Below are 24,434 nucleotides of genomic sequence, written 5' to 3'. Positions count from 1 at the left end.
GAACAATGTCAAAGAGAAAAGCATGTTCAACAGGTGCTGGCTTCATCCTTACATAGGGGACACTTGATTCACACCTGTTTGTTCCACAAAATTGATGAACTCACTGACTGAATGCCACACTACTATTATTGTGAACACCCCCTTTTCTACTTTTTTTACTAATAGCCCAATTGCATAGCCTTAAGAGTGTGCATATCATGAATGCTTGGTCTTGTTGGATTTGTGAGAATCTACTGGTACCTTGTTTCCCATGTAACAATAAGAAATATACTCAAAACCTGGATTAATCTTTTTAGTCACATAGCACTACTATTATTCTGAACACTACTGTATATTCAAAATCAGACCCAAGTTGCTGTAATAAAGCAGACTGTACTTTCCCACTGATACAATATCCCTGTGGCAGCACACATTGCACAAGTGAGTCTCACTACCTCACAGAAAATGCATTCAGTTGTGGTTTTTCAAAACTGTGCAAGTACAAGAAAAGAATGAACATAATAATTATTAATAATTTAATGAACCACCATAACATTTAAAGTACAGGTCTCACATTGAAAAATCGAAACCTTCACTTCCACACACTCAAGACTATGTCGAATACTTTTTCTTTTATTGTTGTTTCTTTGTATTTATAACATTGTTGCTTGGTATCTAATGGTTTCAGTAATTACAGGCAGATTCTCTGCTCTTCTAATACTGAGGATCACCAAAAAGGTTTAGCTGTTCCTTTGATGAGGATATGTTGCAAGAGGAGTGGGAAGGAATTCCTGCAACCTTTCGGGGTTAAGATGAAGACAGATCAACAAGTGCTCAAATGGCCGGCTGTGTCCGGCAGACACTGGTAAACAGATTCACATAACATGTGTGACCTCTGTACACAAAGTGCCGGGTGGGAGTCATGTGCAAAACGATGCCTATAAATTGAGAGGTATATTCAACACTTAAGCAGTCACCGTAGAGTGGGAGAAAAGGACACTACAGATTTATTACCACCGTGCTGGATTATACCTTGACTACAAAAACACTCAGGTAAACATGGATACAAATTTTACGAAGGTAACTTCATGCATTTTAAAGATACATGAAATTAAGACTAATGACACACTCTTAAAAAAGTAATTTGGAGGAGCTATTAAGTAAATGCATGGTTGCAACATTAAAAATGCAAATTTCTTAATTTGAATAAAACGTCTAAGTGGCAAATATTTTGATGAAATGTGATGACATAATAATGTCTAAGTGTGTGTAATTTATACTCAGATTTCTTTGTTCATTAACTTATAACAAAACACAAGATGTAATAAGTTAATAAATGCAACTAAATAAATCTGTTTATCATTACTATTATAATTTTAAATTTGTTTTAGCTAGTCAACTTAAAACCTTTAAAAACATGTTCATAATTATGGAAATTATGTAAATAAGACTTAAAATACCTTTTAAATAGTGAAAAATAAATAAAGAATGGAACATCTGAATTTTACAGTCACCACTTTATCATTATTATTGATGCTAACAATCATTAAATAAGTGGTAATTAAAAATACATTTAATTGTGGAGGAAACAGTAATCCTCCTCTAACTCGAGAGACCGTCATTTCTCAAAAAGATTGATGCAAACTATTACAATAATTTTTGTTGTTGAGCCAAAACATTTGTATTTAAAGTGTGAAATGCATAAAGTTTTAAAGTGTAATACTTTTCATGGATGTACAAATGATAAACACACACACACACACACACACACACACACACACACACACACACACACACACACACACACACACACACACACACACACACACACACACACACACACACACACACACACACACACACAAACACACACACACACACACACACTTTGGGCACCATGTTGTTTTTTTTCCACTTGGGGTTTTATAGGTGCAGACAAAATTTGAACTCAATCAGATAAGATTTAGAGGTCCCCCAGAGTGACACATTTTCCTCTCCCTCCGCTGGCAAGGCAACGCCACCCTAACTGGAGAAGACTCTGATCCCATTATTTTTCTTTTACATGTACATGTGATGACTTCTAATCGCAAAAAATGGTGATTGATTGGTCACCCAGAGGAGAACATTACTGGAATTACTGGATTACTATAGTTGTATGCAAAATTATGATTTTCCTTTATAAATCATTGGTTAGATGAGCACACTGATATTTGAGAAGTGAAATGAAGTTTCTAATTACAGAAAGTGTGCAAGAATTTTTTAAACAAAATTGGACAGCTGCATAAATTTGGGCACCCTTGTCATTTTATTGGTATGAATACATTTAACACTAATTATTGGAACACAAAATTGGTTTGGTAAGCTCATTGACCCTTGACCTCTTTACACAGGTGCATCCAATCATGAGAAAGGGTATTTAAGGTGGCCAATTGCAAATGTTTCCCCTCTTTACATCATCGTTTCGGGGAAGGATACAAAAAGCTATCTCAGTGATTTCAGCTGTCAGTTTCCACTGCGAGGAACATAGTGAGGAAATGTTAGACCGCAGGCACAGTACTAGTTAAGGCTTGAAGTGGCGGGCCAAGAAAAATCTCAGATACGCTGAAGCGAAGGATGGTGAGAACAGCCATAGTCAACCCACAGACCTGCTCCAAAGACCTACAACGTGATCTTACTGCAGATAGTGTCTCTGTTTATTGTTCAGCTATACAACGAACTTTACACAAAGAGATGTTTTATGATGCTGTAATGCAGAGGAAGCCTTTTCTGTGTACACGCCACAAATAGAGTTGCTTGATGTATGCTAAAGCACATTTGGACAAGCCAGCTTCATTTTGGAATAAGGTGCTGTGGACTGATGAAACTATAATTGAGTTATCTGGACATAACAAGGAGCGGTATGCATGGTTGAAAAAGAACACAGTATGTATTTCAAGAAAAACACTTGCTACCTACAGTAAAATTTGGAGGTGGTTCCATCATGCTGCGGGGCTGTGTGGCCAGTGCAGGTACTGGGAATCTTGTTAAAGTTGAGGGTCACATGGATTCCAGTCAATATCAGGAGATTCTTGAGAACAATGTTCATGAATCAGTGACAAAGGTGAAGTGCCGAGGTTGGATCTTTCAACAAGACAACACACCTGGCCAGTAGATGGCAGTAGAGACCCTGAAAACTTGCCAAAACAAATATTCCAAATAAATAATCCATCCGTGTCTGCTACGTTTAATCTGCATGGAATTTATTAAACAGAAACCGAATTACAGACATCTTATATATATTACTCTGGAATAAAGATGACACCAGTGTTGTAAAGGACAATAAGCAGGACATTATAGAGCAAACAGTGTTGTGAAAGTGTAGGAACACGGACCCACAACAGGGGGCGCAAATGAACGGACAATGGAGGAGTCGAATAACACTGCTTTTACTGTTGTGAAACAGGCACAACAAATACAACCGGTTACAATATCGAAATGGAGTCCAATTACAACGGTGTCGTGTGGGCAGGCTCGACGATAGGAGACGTCTGTCCAAGTCGAACCGGAACCAACCCGATTTCCTCTGCCACCGAACCCCGGGAATACTGGAGCCGCCAAGTCCCGAATTCCCAGGTGGCCACTGCCTCCGCTCGTCGGATCCGGTACTGCTGGCAAGAAACAGAAACAGTCAGGTGTGGATGCGGCTGCACCCAGTAACACGGAGGGTGGAGAGTCCACCTCCACCTCTCGTCAACAACAATGTAGGAAGGTGAGTACTTATCCGAATGTTGTCTAGTAGTCAGCTGTCCTATAGACAATCAAACAAGAATACAAGTAAAGACACACGTATGTGCAGGCTGAAATGGTTACCTCTTTGGTAAGGCGATATCTCGGCAAATGAGGTGGAGATGCCGTCCTGCTGATATAACTCCGTATTGATTGGGATCAGCTGTCTCCGGTGATGGGTGACAGCTGTCATCCTGGCTGCTCCTGTAAGGCGGCAGCGCCCTCCGGTGCCTGGAGCCCGCACTCCAGGCAGGGCGCCCTCTAGTGGTGATGGGCCAGCAGTACCTCCTCTTCAGCGGCCCACACAACAGGACCCCCCCCTCAACGGGCGCCTCCTGGCGCACGACCGGGTTTGTCAGGGTGGCGACGGTAGAAGTCGGCCAGGAGGGCCGGGTCCAGGATGAAGCCCTTCTTCACCCAGGAGCGTTCTTCGGGGCCGTACCCCTCCCAGTCCACCAGATACTGAAAACCCCGGCCCATTCGTCGGACGTCGAGGAGCCGGCGCACGGTCCAAGCCGGCTCTCCGTCGATGATCCGGGCAGGAGGTGGCGCCGGACCCGGAGTGCAGAGGGGTGAGGTGTGATGGGGTTTAATCCTTGACACATGGAATACCGGGTGAATCCGCAGTGAGGCCGGAAGCCGGAGCCTCACTGCGGCGGGATTGATGACCTTGAGTATTTTGTAGGGGCCGATGTATCGTTCTTGCAGTTTCGGGGAGACCACTTGAAGGGGAATGTCTTTGGTGGACAACCAGACCTCCTGCCCTGGACGATACGTGGGAGCCGGGGCCCGCCGCCGGTCTGCATGGTTCTTCGCCCTCGTCCGGGCCTTCAACAAAGCAGAACGGGCGGCACGCCACACCCGATGGCACTTCCGTAGGTGGGCCTGGACCGAGGGCACACCGACCTCCCCCTCAACCACCGGAAACAATGGGGGTTGATACCCCAAACACACCTCAAAGGGGGAGAGGCCGGTGGCGGACGACACTTGACTGTTGTGCGCGTACTCGATCCAGGCCAGGTGGGTACTCCAGGCCGTCGGGTGCGCGGCTGTCACACAGCGCAAGGTTTGCTCCATCTCCTGGTTTGCCCGTTCTGCTTGTCCGTTGGTCTGGGGATGGTACCCGGACGAGAGACTGACCGTGGCCCCCAGTTCCCGGCAAAAGCTCCTCCAAACCTGCGAGGAGAACTGGGGACCGCGATCGGAGACGATGTCTGATGGTAGCCCATGCAGACGGACGACGTGGTGGACTAGGAGGTCCGCTGTCTCCTGGGCCGTTGGGAGCTTCGGGAGGGCCACGAAGTGGGCCGCCTTGGAGAATCGGTCCACTATCGTGAGGACGACGGTGTTTCCCTGGGACGGCGGGAGACCCGTGACAAAATCCAGGCCGATGTGGGACCAGGGGCGATGAGGCACGGGCAGCGGCTGTAGCAATCCCGGTGTCTTACGGTGATCCGCCTTGCCCCTGGCACAGGTGGTACAGGCCTGGATGTAACCCCGGACGTCGGCCTCCAGGGACGCCCACCAGAAGCGCTGCCGGACGACTGCCACGGTTCTTCGCACCCCAGGGTGACAGGAGAGCTTAGAACCGTGACAGAAGTCCAGAACTGCAGCCCTGGCTTCTGGTGGGACGTAGAGTTTGTTCTTCGGTCCGGTTCGGGGTCCGGGTCTCGTGTCAGGGCCTCCCGGACGGTTTTCTCCACGTCCCAGGTGAGGGCGGCCACGATAGCGGACTCCGGGATGATGGGTTCCGGGGGATCCGACGGCTCCGTTTTGACCTCATCTTCGTGTACCCGGGACAAGGCATCCGATCTTTGGTTTTTGGTCCCGGGACGGTAGGTGATCCGGAAGTCAAAACGGCCGAAGAACAGTGACCAGCGGGCTTGCCTGGGGTTCAGTCGCTTGGCGGTCCTGATATACTCCAGGTTCCGGTGGTCAGTGAAAACCGTGAATGGCACGGACGTTCCCTCCAACAGATGTCTCCACTCCTCAAGAGCCTCTTTCACCGCAAGGAGCTCTCGATTGCCGACGTCATAGTTCCGTTCGGCTGGGGTCAACCTGCGGGAAAAATAGGCACACGGGTGAAGGACCTTATCGGTCTTCCCGCTCTGGGACAGCACGGCTCCTATCCCTGAGTCCGAGGCGTCCACTTCAACCACTAACTGGCGACTAGGATCGGGCTGCACCAGAACGGGTGCAGACGAGAAGCGCCGTTTCAACTCCTTAAACGCGGCATCGCACCGATCCGACCAGGTGAAGGGAACTTTTGGTGAGGTCAGGGCTGTCAGGGGGCTAACTACCTGACTGTAGCCCTTAATGAACCTCCTGTAGAAATTAGCAAAGCCTAGGAACTGTTGCAACTTCCTACGGCTTGTTGGTTGGGGCCAGTCTCTCACCGCCGCAACCTTGGCCGGATCAGGAGCGACGGAGTTGGAGGAGATGATGAACCCCAGGAAGGACAAAGAAGTGCGGTGGAACTCACACTTCTCGCCCTTCACAAACAGCCGGTTCTCTAACAACCGCTGCAGGACCTGACGTACATGCCGGACATGAGTCTCAGGATCCGGAGAAAAGATGAGTATATCGTCTAGATATACGAAGACGAACCGGTGCAGGAAGTCCCGCAATACGTCGTTAACCAAGGCTTGGAACGTCACGGGGGCGTTTGTGAGGCCGAACGGCATGACCAGGTACTCAAAGTGACCTAAGGGGGTGTTGAATGCCGTCTTCCACTCGTCTCCCTTCCGGATCCGAACCAGATGATACGCGTTTCTAAGATCAAGCTTGGTAAAAATCTTGGCTCCATGCAGGGGCGTGAACACCGAATCCAACAGGGGTAACGGGTATCGGTTGCGAACCGTGATTTCGTTCAGCCCCCTATAATCGATGCATGGACGAAGTCCGCCATCTTTTTTACCCACGAAAAAAGAAACCTGCGCCCATCGGGGAGGTGGAATTTCGGATCAACCCGGCAGCTAACGAGTCCCGGATGTAGGTCTCCATTGATTCGCGCTCAGGCCGTGAGAGGTTGTACAGTCTACTGGACGGGAACCCACTGCCTGGAACCAAATCGATGGCACAATCGTACGGACGGTGGGGGGGGGAGTGTGAGCGCCAGATCCTTGCTGAACACGTCGACAAGGTCGTGGTACTCCCCCCCACCGTCCCCAGATTGGGCGGGACTCTGACCTCCTCCTTAGCTTGGGAGCCGGGAGGAACCGAGGAACCTAGACACACCCGATGGCAGGTCTCGCTCCACTGAACCACTACCCCGGACGGCCAATCAATCCGGGGATTGTGCTTCAACATCCAGGGAAAGCCTAAAACCACACGGGAAGTGGCCTGAGTCCACAAAAAACTCGATCACCTCCCGGTGGTTTCCTGACACCACCAGCGTTACAGGTGGTGTCTTATGTGTGATCGGAGGGAGCAGGGAGCCATCTAGTGCTCGAACCTGCACAGGCGAGGTAAGCGCCACCAGAGGGAGCCCTATCTCCCTGGCCCATCTGCAGTCAACAGATTCCCCTCAGAGCCCGTGTCCACCAGTGCTGGTGGCCTTCAGGGTTAAATCCTCATACAGGATCGTGACTGGGAGTCGTGTAGCAATGTGGGTGTGTCCCACGTGAATGTCTCGGCCACCCCTAGCCCAGTCTCTAGGGGCGGGCGTTGGTGTTGTAACCGCTCGGGGCAGTCTCTCACATGGTGCTCTAGTGCACCACAAACAAAACAAGCTCCATGGGCCCGTCTCCTCTGTGCAGCTGGTGCCCTAAATGTTTGCCCTACTCGTGTCCATAGCTTCGTCAGTAGGGGGAGCTGTGGCCCCACGGAGCGCAGGGGCCGTGGAGCGTGGGGAAGGCGGAGCGCGGTCGGAAACCGGAAGGGAGAGGGACGGCGCGTGCCCGGCTACGCCCTTCGTCTCGTTCCCCGCCGACGTTCTTCTAACCGTTGTCCAACCGTATGACAAGATCGATAAGCCCGTCTAAATCCCGCGGTTCGTCCTTAGCCACCAGGTGCTCCTTGAGAACCAAAGACAGTCCGTTTACAAAGGCGGCGCGGAGGGCAGCGTTATTCCAGCCGGATCTCGCAGCCGCGGTGCGGAAGTCAACTGCATAAACAGCTGCGCTCCGGCGCCCCTGTCTCATTGACAGTAGCCCGGTTGAAGCGGTTTCTCCTCTATTAGGGTGATCGAACACGGTTCTGAGCCCCCTCACAAACCCATCGTAAGTCAGAAGGAGCCGTGAATTCTGCTCCCAGAGCGCTGTAGCCCAAGCGCGTGCCTCACTGCGAAGCAGGTTTATGACATAAGCTACTTTACTAGCATCGGTCGTGTACATAACGGGACGCTGTGCGAAGACGAGCGAACACTGCATCAGAAAATCCGCGCACGTCTCCACACAGCCTCCGTACTGCTCTGGAGGGCTTATGTATGCCTACGGGGAAGGAGGGAGAGGTCGTTGAACAACCAGTGGAACGTCAACGTTACGCACAGGATCTACGGGAGGGAGAGCCGCAGCGGCGCCCGGAGGGCGCGCTTCCACCTGCGCGGCGAGAGCCTCTACCCTGCGGTTCAGGAGGACGTTCTGCTCGGTCATGAAATCCAACCGAGTCGTGAAAGCGGTGAGGATCCGCTGCAACTCACCGATTACCCCTCCCGCGGACGCCTGTGCGTCCTGTTCTTCCATTGGCCGTTCAACAGCCGGTTGACGCCCCTCGGGATCCATGACGCTGGCCGAGATATCCTGTTGTGAAAGTGTAGGAACACGGACCCACAACAGGGGGCGCAAATGAACGGACAATGGAGGAGTCGAATAACACTGCTTTTACTGTTGTGAAACAGGCACAACAAATACAACCGGTTACAATATCGAAATGGAGTCCAATTACAACGGTGTCGTGTGGGCAGGCTCGACGATAGGAGACGTCTGTCCAAGTCGAACCGGAACCAACCCGATTTCCTCTGCCACCGAACCCCGGGAATACTGGAGCCGCCAAGTCCCGAATTCCCAGGTGGCCACTGCCTCCGCTCGTCAGATCCGGTACTGCTGGCAAGAAACAGAAACAGTCAGGTGTGGATGCGGCTGCACCCAGTAACACGGAGGGTGGAGAGTCCACCTCCACCTCTCGTCAACAACAATGTAGGAAGGTGAGTACTTATCCGAATGTTGTCTAGTAGTCAGCTGTCCTATAGGACAATCAAACAAGAATACAAGTAAAGACACACGTATGTGCAGGCTGAAATGGTTACCTCTTTGGTAAGGCGATATCTCGGCAAATGAGGTGGAGATGCCGTCCTGCTGATATACCTCCGTATTGATTGGGATCAGCTGTCTCCGGTGATGGGTGACAGCTGTCATCCTGGCTGCTCCTGTAAGGCGGCAGCGCCCTCCGGTGACTGGAGCCCGCACTCCAGGCAGGGCGCCCTCTAGTGGTGGTGGGCCAGCAGTACCTCCTCTTCAGCGGCCCACACAACAAACAGGAAGTGATTGCAGCGCACAGTGATTCCAACTGAAAATAATGGAGAAGCAACCTGAGCTTCTTCTGGCATTTTTACATAAAACAAACACAACAACGTCTATAAACCCAGAGAATAGATTCACGAGAGTTTCAGGCACAATATACAAAGGGTTTAATGCTGTTGTCCGTGTGGAGCCTGATCAGAGTGTCTCAAATGCATTTCTCCTGTCGTGAACATTTACAGTACCCATAATGCACTGCACACACCATGTTCACACTAAAACCTTCAAAATTAGTGCAATACTTTAAAACTAAAACATATAAGATAAGATAAGATAAGATAAGATAAACTTTACTGATCTCACAGAGGAGAAATTCACATGTTACAATCACTCTTAAAAAAACACAAGATGGGTGCAAGTAGAGGAAAATGTTCATCAAACAGCATGTGCAAGGATAAGCAATAATAATAATACTTGTAACAGTACAGGACATAAGAAAATGAGGTAGAAATAGAAATAGAATATGTATGTATATATATATATATATATACATACACACATATACATACACATACATATACGCATACACACATGCACACACATACCTATACACATACACATATACATATGCATGTATATATGTACGTACATATGTAAGTACATATGCATATATATAAACATGATTGGGATTGAAAGAGATAGGAGCATCTTATTTACAATATGTGAGATGGAGTTTAGATGTGGTAAGGTGACACTAGTGCAGGGATTTGTAAATGAGTTGTTATTGCACACGATTTGTGGACATATTAATAATGCACATGATTTGTGGACATATTATTGCATGTGGTTATTTCACAGTGTTATTGTAGAGTCTGACAGCAGCTTGGAGGAACGACCTGCGGTATCGTTCCTTCTTGCATTGAGGGCACCTCAGCCTGTCACTGAACGAGCTGTTCAGCTCCACTACAGTCCGGTGCAGAGGGTGAGAGGAGTTGTCCATGATGGATTTGAACTTGGCTAAAATCCTCCTCTCAGCCACCTCCTCCAGAGACTCCAGAGGACAGCCCAGGACAGAGCTGGACTTCCTGACCAGCTTATTCAGTCTCTTTCTCTCCCGCTCTGTGCTGCCCGGGGCCCAACAGACGACAGCATAGAGGAGAGCAGAGGCTACAACAGAGACATAGAAGGTCTTAAGCAGAGGCCTGCTCACTCCAAAGGATCTCAGTCTCCTCAGGAGGTGGAGGCGACTCTGGCCTTCTTTGTACAGGGTGTCGGCATTGTCAGTCCAGTCCAGTTTGCTGTTGAGGTGAACACCCAGGTATTTGAAACTGTCTTTATGTCCTCCCCCTGGATGTTCACCGATGGGTGAGGTGGTGGTTTCCTCCTGAAGGAAATCACCATCTCCTTCGTCTTACTGGTGTTGAGACAGAAGTGGTTGTGCTCACGCCAGTCCATGAAGTCTGTGATGACCGACCGGTACTCCAGCTCATTCCCCTCAGACATGCGACCCACAATGGCGGAGCCATCAGAGAACTTCTGGAGGTGGCAGCTGTCCGTGTTGTAGGTGAAGTCCGAGATGTAGAGGGTGAAGAGGAAAGGCGAGAGGACTGTGCCCGGGGGGCCCCGGTGCTGCACCTTACCACCTCAGACTGACAGCCGCACAGCCACACATACTGCGGGCGGTCAGTGAGGCAGTTGATGGTCCAGGCGGCAAGATGTCCATCCACACCTGCATCCTCCAGCTTCCCCCGCAGCAGCGCCAGCCTGATGGTGTTGAAAGCGCTGGAGAAATCAAAGAACATGACTCTCACAGCACTCCTGCCAGTCTCCAGGTGGGTGAGCACTCGCTGCAGCAGGTAGATGACAGCGTCATCTACCCCGATGTTGGGCCTGTAGGCGAACTGCAGTGGGTCCAGGATGTCGCTCACCACAGTGCGGAGGTGAGACAGGACGAGCCGTTCCATGGTCTTCATGAGGTGCGAGGTCAGGGCAACTGGTCTGTAGTGGCTCCTTGGCGTGCGGGTGTTTTGGGAACCGGGACCGCACAGGATGTCTTCCACAGGGTGGGGACCACCCCCAGGCTGAGGCTCATGTTGAAGATGTGGCTGAGGATCTCACAGAGCTCATCTGCACAGGTCCTCAGCAGCCTCGGGGAGATCCCATCAGGTCCTGCTGCTTTCCTCTGCTTCAGCTGCAGGAGCTGGCCTCTCACCTCGGTTGGAGTCACAGTGAGGGGGGAGGGAGGGGGAAGCTGAGGTGTGAGCTGAGGTGGGCTGGTGCTGAATACAGTCCCGGGGGAGGAGGGACAAGGTCTGGGGTGCAGTGAAGGTGACCGGGGGGTAGAAGGTGAGGGGTCGGAGGGACTGGAGGGCTGGCTGCTGGAGACATGTGGAAGGCCCGGAGCAGGCAGGGGGGCAGGTGTGGAGCCAAAACGGTTAAAGTAGCTGTTTAGCTCCTCTGTGAACCAAGAATCTCCATCTGCAGTCCTGCTGGTACTCTGCCCAAATCCGAAGGCGGTCTTGAGGCATCTCCACACATCTCTGATGTTGTTCCTGGCCAGCTGCTCCATCTTCCCTCCATACAGCTTCTTGGCTGCACGGATCTTCCACTGGAGCTCTTGTTGGACTCTACGCTGCTCCTCTCTGTCTCCCGAGTTGAAAGCCCTCTTCTTCTGGTTCATCAGGACCTTCAGCTCGGGGGTCACCCAGGAGTGGTTGTTGGGAAAGCACCGTACACTCCGGGTGGGCACAGTGCTCTCCACATAGAAGTTCATGTAGTCAGTGACACACTGGGTCAAGCCATTGATGTCTTCACCATAAGAATTTTGAAACATGCTCCAGTCTGTGGTTCTGAAACAGTCTCTGAGCCTCTCAGTGGCCTCTTCAGTCTAGAGTTTCACTGACCTTTTATGTATTGGTTCTTTCATCACCCTGGGTGTGTATTGGGGGAGCAGATAGACGAGATTGTGATCCGAGCGTCCCTAAACTGCAGGACTGTCTTACAGACATAAGGACATGGATGACCTCTAATTTCCTGCTTTTAAACTCAGATAAAACTGAAGTTATTGTACTTGGCCCCACAAATCTTAGAAACATGGTGTCTATCTCACCCATATTGGCCTCTCTTCATTGGCTTCCTGTTAATTCTAGAATAGAATTTAAAATTATTCTTCTCACTTATAAGGTTTTGAATAATCAGGTCCCATCTTATCTTAGGGACCTCATAGTACCATATCACCCCAATAGAGCGCTTCGCTCTCAGACTGCAGGCTTACTTGTAGTTCCTAGGGTTTGTAAGAGTAGAATGGGAGGCAGAGCCTTCAGCTTTCAGGCTCCTCTCCTGTGGAACCAGCTCCCAATTCAGATCAGGGAGACAGACACCCTCTCTACTTTTAAGATTAGGCTTAAAACTTTCCTTTTTGCTAAAGGTTATAGTTAGGGCTGGATCGGGTGACCCTGAACCATCCCTTAGTTATGCTGCTATAGACTTAGACTGCTGGGGGGTTCCCATGATGCACGGAGTGTTTCTTTCTCTTTTTGCTCTGTATGCACCACTCTGCATTTAATCATTAGTGATTGATCTCTGCTCCCCTCCACAGCATGTCTTTTTCCTGGTTCTCTCCCTCAGCCCCAACCAGTCCCAGCAGAAGACTGCCCCTTCCCTAAGCCTGGTTCTGCTGGAGGTTTCTTCCTGTTAAAAGGGAGTTTTTCCTTCCCACTGTCGCCAAGTGCTTGCTCACAGGGGGTCGTTTTGACCATTGGGGTTTTTACGTAATATTGTATGGCCTTGCTTACCAATATAAAGCGCCTTGGGGCAACTGTTTGTTGTGATTTGGCGCTATATAAATAAAATTGATTGAATTGATTGACGAGGTAGCTCCATGTCCGAGGAGCAGATCTGATCTTCACGTGAATATGAGCTGGGCTGCACCATCTGTCACTCACATAAAAGGCGAGCCCCCTCCTCTCTTTTTTCTGCTCTTCGCCAGCGTCCTGTCTACGCGGATGTGTAAAGCCGCCATGTTAATGACCGAGTCTGGTACATGTTCATCCAAGCACGGCTCCGTGAAGCACAAGACTGCAGACCCTTATACATCCTCTGGGAACGGGTTAGCGCAGCTAGCTCCTCGGCTCTTGTTGTAGAGAAACCTTACATTCCCCATGACCACAGACAGAATATATGTCCTTCTCCACTTCGTCCAGCCACCCCTGCAGCTCTCCATTTCTTCTGTATGTCTGCAGGTATGTCCAGGTGCTCAGCCATAGCGGGGACCCGGCCCACTGTACATTGAGTCTCTTAGTCGAAGCAGCTGATCCCGCTATAAACAATGGACATCTGGAGCTGGAGACAAAGGGATTTCCCCGCACTGCCTCAAATAGTGAGAAAGCAGCATAAAAAATAAGCACAAGGTAACAAAAGTGGTTTCCCATGTGCATATTTGCACAGGGTACCACCCACTGCAAAGAAAGACAAATACGCACTATTAAAAAGTATTAAAAAATAGCGAAAGTGGAAAAAGGGGGCAGAGCTGAAATAACAGGCAGCTGCATCAACAGTGCCATCTTGAAAAAAAATAGAGCTGATATTTTCACTTATCAAACTTCAGATGTGACGTTAAATTTAAATAACTTGTCAAAATTAGTTTGGTTAAATTTCAACCATAAGTTCAAACCTGTATGCCTCTGGATGACTTGGGTGATATTGCCGGCAGTTAGTAGGACGTCAAGAAATGGATTTTTTTTTTTTGGCTCTCATTTTGTTTTTTTCTGTGACCAGCTCTTTTCTGATTGCAGAGGATAGGGCAGTTCTCCTTAAACCAGCCTCTCTTCTGTCTGTAGAGTATAGAACTGTACATCTACTACAAACATTAACAGGTAGGCTCTAAAATCTGTTTATTAACTGTTAAAGATTTATTCACTAAACTTGTGGTTTGTGTTAGTGGTCGAAAAATTATCGGACCAAAATTTATCGGAAGATAATTGATCCAATGATGGTTATTGTTGAGGAAAAAAACACCTTCCTGGCAAAAATAACCTTTACTCAAAACAGAAAATCTCAGGTTTCCCCTCGTGAGTCCGTGGGCAGTGCAAGAGAACACAGAACAACAATAATTAAATTCAAGTTTAATCCTCCAGGTTTATTAAAACAGCAGAGCAGATCAGTCGTCAAAAATCATTCATCTTTGCACCAAAAATGGGTTCAGAATGCATACACATCTTGAATGCCACAAAAAACCTTTACCCACAGCATGTGCAGCAAAAAGAACACTCTTCTTTCAAAAACAGAGTTTTTAAGCTTGCAGTTCAGAAATCTGTCCGGGCGGGGCTCCCAGTCCCACACGTCCTCAGTCTCAGCACAAAACATGTAAGTCCATGGAATAAAGCAGGCATTGTTGTTAATCCTTAATGTCCAATGCTGTGATGGGAACTGATTTGGCAGAGATTTGGTAGAGATTGCCAGTATGTACTGGCAGAGATTGCCAGTACATACACCCCCAGTTTCTGCCTTTTATGGCAAAGTGTAACTAATTAATTAAAGAATCACTGTTTTCTTGTTTTCAGCTCCGTATGAGAACAGGTCCATGTGTTCAGTTTTAGTGGCGTTAATGTCTCTACAGACACTTTCAAGGTTGCCTCCCCGGTAACACATAATCCAGTCATTGTTCTTCCCTGTGGAAACAAAGTTCTTTCACAGTCAAAATATGAAATCACTCACATTTTACAGAATGCAGAAGCAGCAATTAATTTTGAACAATACAGTCATTCAACTGTTCATTATTTGATCAGCATAGTTCAAACATAAATGTGCAAACCATTGATTATAAACAGAGGCAACAACATTATTTGCAGTACATATCTGACTCATGACCTTTTGAACATATCATGAAACATCATGTCAGGGCATTACTCACGACTTTATTAAAATGGTCAATGTCTGGACATGTTTTAAACCAACAGTTACAACCGACTTAAGCATATGTTATTTATGAAAACCTTAAAACCAAAACACTTTAACCGATTGAGAGTCAGCACACCTGTCAGCAGTTTAACATGTTTCAATACATTCATCATAAGCACATATTTCAATCATTAATCAACCGTATAATATTGTATCATTTCAAAACCATCATAAATCAGCTGAAAACCTATCAAAGCATAGGCATCACATTTTCAATCATTTGACATCATGATAAACCCTTAAACACATTAGGGCACAAGTAATACACTCTATTCAACTTCATTCATTCAATACAATATCTAGTTCATTTAAATCGGCATGGTGTACATACTTCTAAACATTTGTTACTTTTTGAAAATAATGAACACAAAACCTTTTATTCAGTTTGGTAACTTTTAGCATTGTTAGCATGCAAAGCTAATTATGAGTAAAATAGCATATATTTCATTTATTCTTAACATTATCAAAGTTATCTGAAAAGCTAATCTGATAATGAAAACATTAACTTCGATAATTAGAGGTTAGCGGATCTGTGCCCACCACTGAATATATACTCAACAAAAATATAAATGCAACACTTTTGGTTTTGCTCCCATTTTGTATGAGATGAACTCAAAGATCTAAAACTTTTTCCACATACACAGTATCACCATTTCACCTCAAATATTGTTCACAAACCAGTCTAAATCTGTGATAGTGAGCACTTCTCCTTTGCTGAGATAATCCATCCCACCTCACAGGTGTGCATATCAAGATGCTGATTAGACACCATGATTAGTGCACAGGTGTGCCTTAGACTGCCCACATAAAAAGGCCACTCTGAAAGGTGCAGTTTTATCGCACAGCACAATGCCACAGATGTCGCAAGATTTGAGGGAGCGTGCAATTGGCATGGCTGACAGCAGGAATGTTAAATCAGAGCTGTTGCTCGTGTATTGAATGTTCATTTCTCTACGATAAGCCGTCTCCAAAGGTGTTTCAGAGAATTTGGCAGTACATCCAACCAGCCTCAACAACCGCAGACAACGTGTAACCACACCAGCCCAGGACCTCCACATCCAGCATGTTCACCTCCAAGATCGTCTGAGACCAGCCACTCGGACAGCTGCTGAAACAATCGGTTTGCATAACCAAAGAATTTCTGCACAAAGTGTCAGAAACCGTCTCAGGGAAGCTCATCTGCATGCTCGTCGTCCTCATCGGGTCTCGACCTGACTCCAGTTCATCGTCGCAACTTCACACACAGCCATTGAAGAGGAGTGGACCAAACATTTCACACGCCACAATTGACAACCTGATCAACTCTATGCGAAGGAGATGTGTTGCACTGCATGAGGCAAATTGTGGTCACACCAGATACTGACTGGTATCCCCCCCACCCCCAATAAAACAAAACTGCACCTTTCAGAGTGGCCTTTTTATTGTGGGCAGTCTAAGGCACCCTGTGCACTAATCATGGTGTCTAATCAGCATCTTGATATGGCACACCTGTGAGGTGGGATGGATTATCTCAGCAAAGGAGAAGTGCTCACTATCACGATTAGACTGGTTTGTGAACAATATTTGAGGGAAATGGTGATATTGTGTATGTGGAAAATGTTTTAGGTCTTGAGTTCATCTCATACAAATGGGAGCAAAACCAAAAGTGTGCGTTTATATTTTTGTGAGTCTATAGATGTAAGGAGTCCAACATAGAGAAATACTGGATGAAGACATTTCTGAATCCAATATTTCTCTATGTTGGACAACTTGCATCCTCAGTTGTTATGTTCTCCGCCCGTTCCCTGTCTTTTCATGACAAAAACTCCTGTAACAGTGGAATGTGCCGTTCATTTCCAAAGTAAACGCTGTGTTGATCCGGGATGGCGTCTGGGCTAACAGAGAAATGGCAGAAGAGGTGGAAATAGCACTTTTTCGCACATTGAGACAAACGTGTGGAGGAATTTGCGTGTCGGACAGAGCCGCATGGCGCAGAACAAAAAGCACACGGCCGTGAGAGCCTCACAGGACGTTGTGGCATGTCCAGCTCGTCCACAATTTCTCGAGATAGTCACACGACTGAAAAGCCACGAAAGCCGTCTGAATCTTCTGAATGGTGCAAGAGCTGGGCATGTTACAACATGTCCTGTGAGCCAACACGGAGGTGCTTTTGTCCCACGCCATTAGTGTCTCCGTGGCGAATTCCTCCGCTCCTCTTTCCATGACAAAAAACTCCTGTAACAGTGGAATGTGCCGAAAAAAGTGCTATGTCCACATCTTCTGCCATTTCTCTGGTAGTCAGACGATGTCCTGGATCAACACAGCGTTCACTTTCGAATGATCTGGTCGTTTCAGTCCTGTCAATCGCCGCTCATGGTGCGGCGCACCCTCATGCCATTAGTACGCCGTCTTTAAACCGGTGTTAACACTCCTTATCTGTGGTAATCCCCATAGAATCGTCCCTGAAAGCCGTCTGAATCTTATGAATGGTTTCCACCTGGTTGTTTCTGAAAAATTTGATGCAGCAAAGCTCCAAATAGTTCAGACATTTCCTCGCAATGAAAATCCGACTGAGGGGGGTGGACCACTGCTCACTCAAAGCTGCTCACAGGCGAATGACGCAACTGACAGGCATGAAAAAAACTCACGCATGCGCACGAAGGTTCAAGCTTGGCTGATGCACGCACACATGATTCAAATCCATAAGGTTGTTGCAAAAAATAAAAGGTCAGATACCTTTTCTAACAGACCTCTTATATATACACTCAGCAAAAAATATAAACGTAAGGCACAACAATTGCCTCAGGATCTCGTCACGGTATCTCTGTGCATTCAAAATGCCATCAATAAAATGCACCTGTGTTCTTCGTCCATAACAGACGCCTGCCCATACCATAACCCCACCACCACCATGGGCCACTCGATCCACAACATTGACATCAGAAAACCGCTCACCCACACGACGCCACACACGCTGTCTGCCATCTGCCCTGAACAGTGTGAACCGGGATTCATCCATGAATTGAACACCTCTCCAACGTGCCAAACGCCAGCGAATATGAGCATTGCCCACTCAAGTCGGTTACGATGACGAACTGGAGGTCAGGTCGAGACCCCGATGAGGACGACGAGCATGCGATGAGCTTCCCTGAGACGGTTTCTGACAGTTTTGTGCAGAAATTCTTGGTTATGCAAAACCGATTGTTTCAGCAGCTGTCCGAGTGGCTGGTCTCAGACAATCTTGGAGGGAACATGCTGGATGTGGAGGTCCCAAAAGTGTTGCGTTTATATTTTTTGTTGAGTGTATATATATATATATATATATATATATATATATATATAATATATATATATATTATATATATTCTTGTCCATGCGGCTTCTACCGTTTGTTCGACGTTGCCACACGGGATACAACCAGATCCACATTGGTCTTTGGCACAAGTTGTACGCCGGATGCCCTTCCTGACATAACTTCCAGTACAACCTGGAGAGACACACAGCTGCTGGTGTTCCAAAGAGGTCTCCTATCCATGTACTAACCAGGCCCCACACTGCTTAGCTTCTGATATATAATATATAATATATATATATATGATGTACTTCCCAGCCCATCCAACCTCCACTGCTGTGTTTGGTTGATAAACCAGCATGCCCTCTTTGCCAGAGAAAGGGGACCCTCAAGCACATACTGAGTTGCTGCCCAAAAGCTCTGGGGGAAGCTAGATACTGATGGCGTCATGATCAGGTGCTCAAGACCATTGCAGAGAGCATCTGTAGTGGCATCGCCAGCTGTCGGAGGTCAAAGCCCACGAAGAAAGCCATCAACTTCATCAGAGCTGGGGAGAAGCCAAAAACAACATTGAGGGCAACATCAGGGCTTCTCAATGCTGCACAGGACTGGCAGCTGCCAGTGGACCTGGGCAGCCAACTCAAGTTTCCCCCAGCATGTTGCTAAGACCACCCTCAGACCTGAAACTGTTCTGGTGCCAGAGGCAACGAAGAATGTTGTCATGCTGGAGCTCACTGTACCGTAGGAATAATGAATGAGGGAGGCCTTTGAGTGGAAGAGGGAGAAGTATGATAGTCTAGTCAGCGACTGCCACAGACAAGGCTAGAAGGCTTAGGTGCTTGCCCATGGAGGTAGAGTGCAGAGGCTTTGCTGGACAGTCTCTGTGCAGGACCTACACGGCACTCAGCATCACAAGAGAGAGAAGGAAGAGGGCCATCCAACACAGAGGCAGCAGTCTCAATGTGGCTCTGGATAAAGAGGGTGGATCCGTGGTTGAGTGCTGCTTGGGCACAAGTTAAGGCCTGATCAACCTCAGCTGGGTCACCTGAGAGAGGGTGTCTGATGTTCGAAAGACCCGAAACACCCAATGACCTCAGGTACATCACTGATGATGTGCCCTAGCTACGCATCAGAAGATGTTCATTACCAACTCATGTGTCAACTCAAATACAAAAAAAAAGTGATTAAAGGTTTAGTTGGGTCTGAGCAAATTTTCTCATTTCCAGGTGGGCTGCAGTGCTCTTAAATTTAGGAATGGTTGCTCTAGCAGATGTCAAGAGGGTGAAGATGAAAGCATCCTTGTATTATTGCACTTTTTCACAATTATGGGGTGCATAAGATTGTTAATCAGCATCATATGTGATATATATATTGAATAAAGTCTAAGACTTTCATGCTTTATAATGGTACACACTCACAGAATGCTTACTATGCCACTGATTTGTCTTAACTGTATTTGTTCAGCTTATCTTCATGAGCTCGGTGATGTTTTTCTGTGTGTGATATAGATATACTGAGTCGTGTGCAGATACAGTTGGTCCACTGCTGTGGCATTTAGAGCAGATCTTCAGAAATATGCCAACAACCTCACAGTTGGTATGAAACCCAAAGATGCGGTGCCCTCAGTGACAGTTAAGATCTTCGGTGCAGGCACCGCTGCCTGCATTGCTGACCTTGTCACTTTTCCATTGGATACGGCTAAAGTTAGACTACAGGTCAGAACCAAAATGTTCCAAAAGGCTTGGCATGCTTTACTGGTGGATGTGAATTTTATTCCAAATAAACCGTATTTGTCTTCAGTGTTCAGAATCCTCAAATGTAGTCATGTATTTCAGATTCAAGGAGAGTCACAGAAAGCTGAAGGGGCCAAAGCTATGAAGTATCGTGGAGTTTTTGGCACCATTTCCACAATGGTGCGAACAGAAGGGCCTAGGAGCCTTTACAATGGACTGGTGGCAGGACTCCAGAGGCAGCTAAGCTTTGCTTCCATCCGAATTGGTCTTTATGACTCCATGAAGCAATTTTACACCCGAGGCTCTGACAGTGAGTGTCATAACCTCAGCGATATTGGGGCAGCACAAGAGGGGAATGTTTTGTTATTAATGCAGCATGTTCTGTAGGTGCGGGGATTGGTATTCGGCTCATGGCAGGCTGTACCACAGGAGCCATGGCAGTGGCTGTTGCCCAACCAACAGATGTGGTGAAGGTGCGTTTCCAAGCTCAGATACGATTGGTTGACGGCGGGAAGAAATACAATGGGACCTTGGATGCCTACAAGACGATTGCCCGAGATGAGGGAGTGCGTGGCCTTTGGAAAGGTACCTGCTGTTTCTAACCTCTTAAGCCCCTTTCACACTGGCGCAAACATAGAGCTGCGTATTGTGGCGTACCGTTTATGCTGAGTTCTACACCCACTTTTTTTCTCCCTACGCAGCAGTATGTTAGCTACATGCTGCGTAGGAGAAATAAATGAATGAATGAAATAAATGTTTAATTTATTCCCGCTGTGACGGAATAAATTAAACATGTTTAATTTTTTGGCATAGAGCTCTGGACACAGAAAAATACAGTTTAAGCAGGTCCTGTGCAGCACAGTGTTACTGCATGCAAGTCTGTGCAACACTGCGCTCCGATACACATGCCAAAAACTGAGTGCGTGCACAACATCTGTGTGCTCAGAACAGCGATCTGATTGGATGTGTGTGTGCTCAAAACAGGGAATCAAACCTCAACTCAGAAATCCAGAAACAGGAACAGAAACAGCAGGTCGCTCACTTTCTCTCCCTCTCTGTGTTACTCTCTCTCTCTCAGTCGCTCTCTATCTGTCTCTCTCTCTCTGTTGCTCCCTCTTTCTCTCTGTGTCTCTCTTTCTCAGTCTCTGTCTTCTCTTTCTCTCTCAGGTCTGATCAAAACCTGAATAAGCGTTGTGACTCTTTAAATAAAGCGCCGGTCGCTGCATGTCAGTGCGCTCATCAGACGCCCTGATCAATCAGGTCTGATCAAACCTGAATAAGCACTGTGTTGGGAAAGTGTAGTGACACGGACCCACAACAGGGGGCGCAAATGAAACGGTCAATAGATGAGCCAAAAAGTAACAATTTATGTTGTGAATGTGCACACGAACATACAGACAATCACAGAATATCATAACAGTCAATACCACATAACAGTCAATACACAAAGGTGGACTGTGGGCAGGCTCGAGGATAGAAGACGTCTGTCCTGAGAAGAGCCGGAACCACACGATTTCCGCCGCCCCAGAACCTGGTGAATACTGGAGCCGCCAAGTCCCGAATTCCCAGGTGATCACCCGTCCCCGACTGTCGGATCTGGTACTGCTGGCGAAGAACAAAGACAGTCAAGTGTGGGTGTGTGTACACCCAGTAACAACAACGGTGGGAATGCCACCTCCACCTCTCATTCAATATGTTGCAGCGGTCTCAGCTGAAAAGGAGCGCCGTCTTGCACAGCCTCCTCACAAACGACCGGTTCTCCTGCAAATTCTCACAATAACAGAGTTACAAATCTCACAAAAAGGCTGAGAGTATTACCTCCTATGAAGTATGATATCTCGGCAACGAGGTGGAGATGACGTCTGGTCCTTTATGGAGTGAGATGATGTTGAGTAGATGGGTGACAGCTGTCAAGAGGTAATGAGCGACAGCTGTCACCCCCGGCTGTGTCCATGGCGGCAGCGCCCTCTCATGCCTGAAGCCCGCACTTCAGGCAGGGCGCCCTCTGGTGGTGGGCCAGCAGTACCTCCTCTTCTTGGCGGCCACACAACAGGACCCCCCCTCAACGGGCGCCTCCTGGCGCCCGACCAGGTTGTCGGGGTGTCGGCGGTAGAAGTTCGGCCAGGAGGGCCGGATCCAGGATGAAGCTCCTCTTCACCAAGGAGCGTTCTTCGGGTCCATACCCCTCCCAGTCCACCAAGTACTGGAACCCCCGACCCATCCGACGGACCGTCCAGGAGCCGGCGCACCGTCCAAGCCGGCTCCCCGTTGATGATCCGAGCAGGAGGCGGCGCCGGTCCGGGAGCACAGAGGGGTGAGGTGTGGTGAGGTTTGATGCGGGACACGTGGAAAACCGGATGGATCCGCAGTGAAGCCGGGAGTTGGAGCTTCACTGCGGCAGGACTGAGGACTTTGAGGATCCTGAAGGGGCCAATGTACCTGTCCTGAAGTTTTGGGGAGGTCCACCTGGAGGGGATGTCCTTCGTGGAAAGCCACACCTCCTGCCCGGGCTGGTAAGCAGGGGCCGGGGATCGCCGGCGGTCTGCATGGGTCTTCGCCCTCGTCCGGGCCTTCACAAGGCAGAACGGGCGGAGCGCCACCACCCGACGGCACTTCCGCAGGTGGGCCTGGACCCGAGGGCACACCGACCATCTCCCTCCACCACGGAAACAACGGGGGCTGATACCCCAAACACACCTCAAATGGGGAGAGCCGGTGGCAGAAGGACACTGGCTGGTATGCGCATACTCGATCCAGGCCAGATTGGTTACTCCAGGCCATCGGGTGCGCGGATGTGACGCAGCGGAGGGTCTGTTCCAAGTCCTGGTTGGCCCGCTCTGCCTGTCCGTTGTCTGTGGATGGTACCCTGACCGAGAGGCTCACGGTGGCCCCAGTTCCCTGCAGAAGCTCCTCCAGACGTGTGAGGAGAACTGGGAACCAGATCAGAGACGATGTCGGAGGGTATCCCATGCAGACGGACGACGTGGTGGGACCAGGAGGTCTGCTGTCTCCTGGGCTGTTGGGAGCTTCGGGAGGGCCACGAAGTGGGCCGCCTTTGGAGAATCGGCCACTATCGTGAAGATGGTGGTTTGCCCTTGGACGGCGGGAGGCCCGTGACGAAATCCAGGGCCGATGTGGGACCAGTGGCGATGAGCACCGGCAGCGGCGGGAGAGTCCTTGGGCTTCTTATGTACTGCTTGCCCCTGGCACAGGTGGTTGCAGGCCTGGATATATTCCCGGACGTCGGCCCTCCATAGACTCCCACAGAAGCGCTGCCGGACAACTGCCACGGTCCTTCGCACCCCTGGATGACAGGAGAGCTTGGAACTGTGACAGAAGTCCAAGACTGCAGCTCTGGCCTCGGTGGGACATACTGACGGTCTTCGGACCGGTTCCAGGGTTCCGGGCTCGTGCCAGGGCCTCCCGGACGGTCTTCTCCACGTCCCAGGTGAGGGTGGCCACGATAGTGGACTCCGGAATGATGGGCTCCGGTGGATCCGACAGCTCTGTTTTGACTTCGTCTTTGTGTACCTGGGACAAGGCATCCGATCTCTGGTCTTGGTCCCGGGGGATAGGTGATCCGGAAGTATAAACGCTCCGAAGAACAGTGACCAGCGGGCTTGCCTGGGGTTCAGCCGCTTGGCGGTCCTGATATACTCCAGGTTCCGATGGTCAGTGAAACCGTGAATGGCACAGACGCTCCCTCCAACAGGTGTCTCCACTCCTCAAGAGCCTCTTTCACCGCAAGGAGTTCTCGATTGCTGACGTCATAGTTCCGTTCAGCCGGGGTCAACCTGCGGGAAAAGTAGGCACACGGGTGAAGAACCTTATCGGTCTTCCCGCTCTGGGACAGCACGGCTCCTATCCCTGAGTCAGAGGCGTCCACTTCAACCATGAACTGGCGGCTAGGGTCGGGCTGCACCAAAACTGGCGCAGTAGAGAACCGTCGTTTCAACTCCTTGAACGCGGCTTCGCACCGATCCGACCAGGTGAAGGGGACTTTTGGAGAGGTCAGGGCTGTCAGGGGGCTAACTACCTGACTGTAGCCCTTAATGAACCTCCTATAGAAATTAGCAAAGCCGAGGAACTGTTGCAGCTTCCTACGGCTTGTTGGTTGGGGCCAATCTCTCACCGCCGCAACCTTGGCCGGATCAGGGGCGACGGAGTTGGAGGAGATTATAAACCCCAGGAAGGACAAAGACGCGGGTGAAACTCGCACTTCTCGCCCTTCACAAACAGTCGGTTCTCTAACAACCGCTGCAGGACCTGACG

At 48.9% G+C, this 24,434-nt stretch overlaps 1 protein-coding gene across 1 annotated transcript in view; it reads left to right on the top strand.

Annotated features, from left to right (window-relative positions):
* Positions 1-934: 934 nt before the first annotated feature.
* The window catches only part of LOC117517616 (mitochondrial uncoupling protein 2-like), a 28,929-nt gene continuing 5,429 nt past the window's right edge, over positions 935-24,434 (top strand). The window contains 4 exon segments of the mRNA XM_034178709.1: positions 935-1,032; positions 19,938-20,144; positions 20,265-20,472; positions 20,550-20,747. Coding sequence (XP_034034600.1) covers positions 20,028-20,144; positions 20,265-20,472; positions 20,550-20,747 — 523 coding nt within the window. The 5' untranslated portion in view covers positions 935-1,032; positions 19,938-20,027.

This window comes from Thalassophryne amazonica, chromosome 9, assembly GCF_902500255.1.
Source record: "Thalassophryne amazonica chromosome 9, fThaAma1.1, whole genome shotgun sequence".
Taxonomy (NCBI): domain Eukaryota; kingdom Metazoa; phylum Chordata; class Actinopteri; order Batrachoidiformes; family Batrachoididae; genus Thalassophryne; species Thalassophryne amazonica.
The sequence above is the reverse complement of the archived record's forward strand: the minus strand, read 5'-3'. Positions and strand labels throughout refer to the sequence as shown.